General features: G+C 39.9%; 1 protein-coding gene across 1 annotated transcript in view; it reads left to right on the top strand.

The window, feature by feature from the left end:
• fam135b (family with sequence similarity 135 member B) overlaps positions 1-7,201 on the top strand; it is a 43,762-nt gene that overhangs the window by 8,671 nt on the left and 27,890 nt on the right. The window contains exon 3 of the mRNA XM_023405598.2: positions 2,073-2,152. Within this exon, the coding sequence (XP_023261366.1) occupies positions 2,073-2,152 (80 nt within the window). The remainder of the gene's footprint in view (positions 1-2,072; positions 2,153-7,201) is intronic.

The following is a 7,201-nucleotide window of genomic DNA, read 5'->3' as shown; positions in this document are numbered from 1 at the left end:
GGGGGGGGGGGGGGGGGGGGGGGTAAAACAATGAGCCCAAAAAGGTCTAAAATGGAGGCTTTACATTAGCTCTCTATATCTGCACATTTAAGGCTAAACCATGAATTAGTACAGACACATTCATGCAGATTAACAAGGAGTGTCAAATGCAACCACTAAAATGAAAATTTTATCTTATCCAGTTTATTTTGCCACAAAAAAAAGGGCCATGTTTATCCTGCCATGATGCGTCTGCAGGAAGATTAAATTCTCTCATCTGGTCGGCCTCCGGCTCATTGAAACACCAGCTTTATCAAAATGATTCTCCCTCCTCAAATGGGCAGGGCTAGAGCTTTATCATGGTAATCCCCTCAGCTGAGTGCACTAATATGTTTGTTTTTACTGGTTCCCATGTTGCTGTGGATTGCAGCAGCAGAGATCTGATGCGAAAACGAAACAGAATTGGATCCTGAATGTAAAAAATGAAGCGCTGTGGAATAAGAATAGTCAGGACCTGCACATCTCCCCACACTGAAATGTAATTGCTGAAATCAATACTAATCCCTGCACCAGACTGGGGACCATGCAGCTGTACACTTAAGGCCCCAGTTGTACACCGATTGCATTAAAAATAGTGATTAAATCTGCATTTGATTTGTAAAGAAGGCAATGGCAATAAGCACAGCACTTTTAGTTTCCACTAATGGAGGCAAAGTCAGAGCGCTAGATTGCTTCAGATACTTAAATCACAAACCCAAGTGCATTTCCTTAATGTTGTTTATTCCAGTATCTGTGCAAACAAAATGTAAACTTCTGATAACTTCGATTTTCTTCCAGCGTCTGTTTACCAAGAAATATTTTAAATGTGCGTCCGTACAGCCTTTTACACCTAATAGTTAAAGTAAATAATAATAAAGTTTATTGAACTATAAAGATTGAGCACACAGATACGTATCTCTGCTGTGGGAGGTAGTGGATCAGCTTCTGACCAGTGACTATCCGCTGAGTTGACCAGTCTCATTCCATAAACAGCCCTTTATTTATTTATCAACCTTCAAAACCTTTTTCCGTGCTCTTCTCTGTCAGGTCTCCATCTTTAGGAGCGCTGTCGCTAACACACTGATGTGATGACCGTGTTCACGGCCACGCTTTGGTCTCTCAGACTGCCGATGTGTCCCCGGAGAGCTGAGATGTGCTTTTACACAAAGCTGCATTGACTTGAACTGCCAAAGCGACCTTTTCAAAGATGTGTTTCCTTTGCCGCCTGTCGTCTGGAGTGCCATGTAAATAATCCATACATAAGTCAACCTGTTCTTCCTGGGATCTATCTATCCTATTGCTTTACAATAAACTTAATAACCTCATTCTCCAACGTGGATCAATACATTTTCATCTTTCACTCTAAATGTTAAATGTAAAATTCTAGCAGCCATCTGATACCATTTACAGTCTATACTTAACAGCCTTTGAATAGAGGTGCATTATTATGTCCTTTTCATTATTAATTACCATTTGCCCTTTTATCCTTTAATAATTTAGCTACATTTGTACAATACATGGATGGTTTTGTTTAACATGACTTTGTTAACTTGTCATGCATGTCATGAAGAGCACTCCTGAAGCTTTGAAGCTGCACTCATCAAAATTATTATGTAAAAACCTGCATCCCATATTCCACCTGCACACATCTCCACAATTTGAGACTCAAGGTTGAACTGATTAGATTTTGTTGGTCAAAGGTCAAGGTCACTTTGACGTCACTGAACAAGACATTATGACACTTCAAATCTTTATTTAAAACCTTCACAACATTCAGTATATTACACGAGTCTGAACTGACATGGGTGTAAATTGCAACTTAACTGGTTCCAGTGTCAAGTATGACCATCATTGAAAAATGTCCGTCCACAACAGGTGACTCGGTAAAATGAAAGGGAGAAATTAAAAAGATCTGTAAAAAATATCAGCATGTACAGTATATTTTTTACTGTTGATGTGATTTATTTCCTTTGTACCTTCAGGCCATTTGGAGACATTTAAATTAATTTCATGCAGTTTTAAGTGAGACTGTTCTGTTTCTATCCTCCTCTCAGTTTCTACCAGGTGCGTGCAGGGCTGAAGGTCTCACCTCGAGTGCCCCACAGGTTGATAGCGACAACACAAGACAATGCAGGTAAGACAAAGTAAAGTTTACATTACATAAGCTCCCAATTTTGCTATATTGGTTCTCAGTAATCGTAATCTGTTTTTTTTGCACTTTTGCTAAATGAACCTGTCGGCAACTGTTTTGAAAAGTGACGGTTTGAGGTTTTAGAGACCAAAAATTAATATTCAGTCAAGGAAGGGTCACGTTGTTTCCTGTTGTTTCCGTCTGTGGTCGTTCTGCATCTCTTTGAGCTCATTTTGCGTCTTTTTTTTTGTCGTCATCTTGTGGTAGTTTAGTGTCTGCTTGGCGTTATTCAGTCCATCTTTGTGGTAGTTTTTCGTCTCTTAGTGTCATTTTACATGTCACTGTAGTTATTTTGTGGTAGTTTCGTGTCTCTTTGCAGTCATATAGCGTCTCGTTCGAGCCTCTTTTTGGTTCTTTTTCAGTCTCGTAGTCATTTTGTTTGTGTTTGTGTTCATTTTGCATCTCTTTGTAGTAAATCTCAGTCATTTTGTGTCTCTGTGTGTTTGCTTTGGATCTCTGTGTGGTCATTCTCTTTGTGGTTTGACTTTCAAACAAGAAATGTTAACAGCCACTTCTGAGGCTTTGTCCCCCGGCCCCAAAGAGGTCGGGGGGGGTCAACATTTTGAAGTTAACTTTGTGCCTGTTCAGTAATTCATTCATGAATTTTGTTATGTATATTTAATGAAGATAAATAATAGTTTGGACAAAAACAGGAACATATCAAAGACAATAAGCCAAACCCTCTCCATCATACAGCATCGGTAGCATTAACACTGACTGGCAAACAGCTGAATTTTAATCAAACGTGGGCTTTAAATATGACGTTGGCTTGACTATTCTCTATAGTCTAGATCATGTTTGAACAGGTTGGGCTTCATCCACAGTGGCTCCAACGTCCAAAGGAGACGGAGTGTGAGAAAATCTCAGTTCACACAGGGAATCGTTTCACGACCAGGCGTTCTGTGTCTGAATTACACACACTGCGTTGGTTTACGGTCGTCTTTGAAGTGTGTGTGTGTGTGTAAACAATAATCTTGTGTGTTATATGTTTTGTGCTAAAGCTAGAATCATGTGGATGGGGAATATGAACATGTCTCTGGATTGAAGTGGTCTCACAGGCTCATTCCTTCATGGCTTGGCTGTATTCCTGACCTCTGTGGATTCGGAAGAGAGAAATGACTAGAGATATGACTTTCTTAAAAATAGAGCTATCCCAAGATGCCAGAGGAAATTAAAACAAACACATATTTTGACATCTGCCAATTGCTTTTTGGCTTTATTTGATAGTCAGTAAAGAGAGAGAGAGAGAGAGGCATATGACAAGCAACAGTGGTCCCCCGGCCGAGAGTCAAACCATGGATGTAGCAGTCATTTGGTATGTGACTTAACCATCAGGCTTCCAGGGCGCTCTGCCACCTGTTTATTGAGTCTTGGTGAGTTTAGCTTAATTTTTAATTGTCGATAATCAATTCTTTCCAACAACATAACGTTGAATCGACATATATACAACAGTACATACTAACACACACACACACACACACACACACACACACACACACATATATAATACAGCAGGAAAACACTTCACTGCCTTTGTCTTGACATTGTGTATGTGACAAAAACTTGAACTTGAACTCTACGTGTGTCCCTGCCATTGTCCCAGCGTTCGGAGTTGTACATCAGAGAATGGGAGTGGTGTCTGGGAATTTTATGGTTCCACCTTGACTCAGTGATTTAGGACTTTTGGCTTGTCTCTGGTTGGAAGACTGACTGACTCACACTGCAGAAAATAGCTTGCATTTATAATAGCATAGTCTTCCAACACCAAATGGGTACAAGATGGTTTCACTTGTTTCAGTTGTAAATCAGTGTCAGTTTTAGTTTTCTTGGTTCTTGGTTTCCTTCGTAATGGTTGGGTGATTTTGTCGAGATATTTGTCAAACAAATTAAAACTTTATTGGGGTTTCTCTTCTAGGAGGAACCTTCACTCTTGTCATAAAGGATTTAAGACTAAATATGGCAAAATAGGATTAAAGCTGGATGTGTCTTAAAGGTCCATATTAAGTGAGATGTCCATGTTTTTTTATTTATTTATTAAAAAGCAGGTGTAGCTGCTATATAAAGACTGTGACAGTATCATAGTGTGCAATCCATGGACAAAATGAACAATGCCCATATTTAAAAGCGATGTCTTAAAATGAGCCATCAGGACTTCTGTTACTTTGTGATGTCACAACAAAGCGGTCACCACTCTCAGCCATGCCGCCAGCACTGCCCGCCTGGACCCACCATCCAACCTTGCAGGATTTGGTTTCTCTGAGTGTTTACCTGAAATCTGTTATATTTTTATTCGACCAGAGAATGAAAGCAGTCAACCAATCAGAGGAGAGGCTCATGGCCTGGTCTCTTCTGATTGGCTCACCGACCTGTTGTTACTAGAGCTCCAGAGAGAAGCCTGAGAGAGGAGATGTAAAACTACAATGAGATGGTTTTTTGGTTCTTGAAACCACAAATATATCTTTTTACTGATCAATACTTCAAATTCCAGGGAGAGTGTAAAATATGGCACCTTTTTAAATATCTGATGAGTGTACTGTGTGCACAGAGCCCTTAGTAATGGAAATGGAAAAAGATTTTACAGTGAGATTACCTGTCAGGATGCAGAGAAGCTCTTTGGCACACTTGGCTCCAAATGGCTAAAATGGAGAGGCTGTCTAGTGCCACGACTAAAATGGATGTAGCATAGCTCTGCTTCATTTAGCGGAGTTTTTAGAACAGGTGCAGTGTCAACTGACTCATTGTTCACTCTCTAATTCAGAATTTTGATTAAGTGAAAATAAAAGCACCTTGTTTTAGTTTTGGAGTTTTTCAGATCTCACTCTGGCCTGGCGAGAGGTACGGGGAGACTTACTGCATTTTAAAATACTCCCCACTTTCCCCTTATCCATAGAGCCCCAGTTCATTTCTGCCTCATTATTGTGGAGCTGTTACTGATGGGTATGTAAGTTTTATTCAGCTGAAAATGCCAAAAAAATAATACCTGAGGGCTTCAGGGGTTAATTTGTGGCTGGAACATTTAAGTTTTAAATAATTTTCTCTAAAACTAATTTCATCAAAGGTTTTTCTTTCTTAATCAAGAATCCTGCAGATAAACACCCCACTAGGTAGAAGGTAATAAACCCAGCACTTTACTTAGTGCGCTCTGCGTTTTACATCTTTGAATTTCTAAATACTTGCAGATGGTTTCTGTCATAAAATATGCCTTATGCCTTGTCCTCTTTTGTATTCATAGGTTGCGACACCGTGTTTCTGAACCTGCCCAAGCGTTAAAATCTGGATCTTTGGCAATGCAGGAAGCCGTTTCACTGGCAATACTGATTCACAGTAATAATGGCTATTTTTAGCTTGTCATGACTGGAGCACCGTGTGTGTGTGTGTGTGTTCTGATCTAGCTCTACATGTGAGGACATTGCAGCCCACTGTTCCTGCGAGCACGTTTTAAATTGGGAGGACATTTAGGCCCTGACTGTGATTTAAGCTTCAGTGTGGAGTTTTGTTGAGACCAGGACTTTAATTTTTGGCATTTAGCTCCTGCGCTTAAGGTAAAAGCTACGGTGGAGATTCAGTATCAGTTTCAGTGTTTTCACAGCTTTAGCAGAGTCGCAGCTTGTGTGTGTGTACATGTGTGTTGGCAGGGAGGTGGCTTATTGTGAAGGCAATGTGTCTTAGTCTGAGCTGTGACAGTGATTCATGTCATTTCGAGCGCTTTCTCCAGAAACACAGCGACAGGACTACCAGCAGGGAAGACTTATTTCCTCACCTCATTGTGGATGGAGAGAAAGAAATCCTAAGTAGCCAAAATATTAATACATTTGCAATGGAAATGATAAAAATAGCATTTCAGTAGTCTTGCTCTCAATAGTCTATTTTAGGGCATTAAATCCTGGAGGTGCAGTTTTACATGATGTCAGATGAGGAACAGAAGGTAGAGCATTGTCCGGCTGGAGGAGGATTCAGTATAAAACAAAGTTACTGTGTAAATACAGACAAATCTACATCAGTTAATATAACACACACACACACACACACACACACTAAAGTAATTAAACCTTTTGTGAAATACACTTACGTGCTTTCTTTCCAGTGAGTGAGTTCAGAAGATTGAAATCAATAACATATCTATGCGTTCAAGTGGCTATAATCAATATTGTAATAATACCAGTGGATCACATGAGTGCACTTTTATGTGAAAGGGGTCTCTGAACTCTGCTGCTCCCCTCAGCTTTGTGGAGTTTATTAGTGTCAGTTCATTGCTCTGATTTTCCAGCCAGCAACAGTTCACTCTCACTGGTTTCATCAGCACTGTGTTCAGATGCAGGAGGCAGCAATATTAGCAACCAGCCTGCAAACATTTAGCCTCTAAAGAGTCAGATATTTCCCTCAGTTTGTAAAGACTAAGACGGGGCTAAACTGACATCACACCAAATGAATACTTGATGTGTAAACGGGCATTAAAGGTGGTTTTATACCGTGTTTATACCTTATTTCTTCTGCCCCTAAGTAGCCGAAATAAATTAATTCAAGTTCAGATTTGTTTTTCTTTAGCTGAAATAACAATGTGGTTAGCCTAGCTTAGCATAAAACCTAGCATGAAACAGCTAGCCTGGCTCTGTGCAAAGTGGAAAAAATATTTGCCTTTACGTGGCACCACATATTGAAAAGCTGACATTATGTCTTTTGTTGAACCCATAAATAGAAATTTAAAAGTGATATTTTTTCAGTTCTCTGAGGTGTTGACTATTTCTTGGTGAACAACAGCTGGATGGTGTGACGCTACATACGCTATACGCCATGCCGCACCATAGCTGCACTACAGTTTTTTTTTATGTCTGTTTATTATCTACATCTGCCTTGCCTTCTTGTAAGACAACAAGAAGGCAAGGCAGCTTAGAAGGTGCTTGTGATTGGGAAATGCAGGTAGATTTAGGAGGAAAGCTTCTTGTTCCCCAGGAAATAGCCATTACAAAGCTAAGGCCTGATATAGTCTTGTGG

Source organism: Seriola lalandi, unplaced genomic scaffold (assembly GCF_002814215.2).
Source record: "Seriola lalandi dorsalis isolate HSWRI2012SDOR001 ecotype SW California unplaced genomic scaffold, Sedor1 jcf7180002054280, whole genome shotgun sequence".
In the NCBI taxonomy this organism is placed as follows: Eukaryota; Metazoa; Chordata; class Actinopteri; order Carangiformes; family Carangidae; genus Seriola; species Seriola lalandi.
The sequence above is the reverse complement of the archived record's forward strand: the minus strand, read 5'-3'. Positions and strand labels throughout refer to the sequence as shown.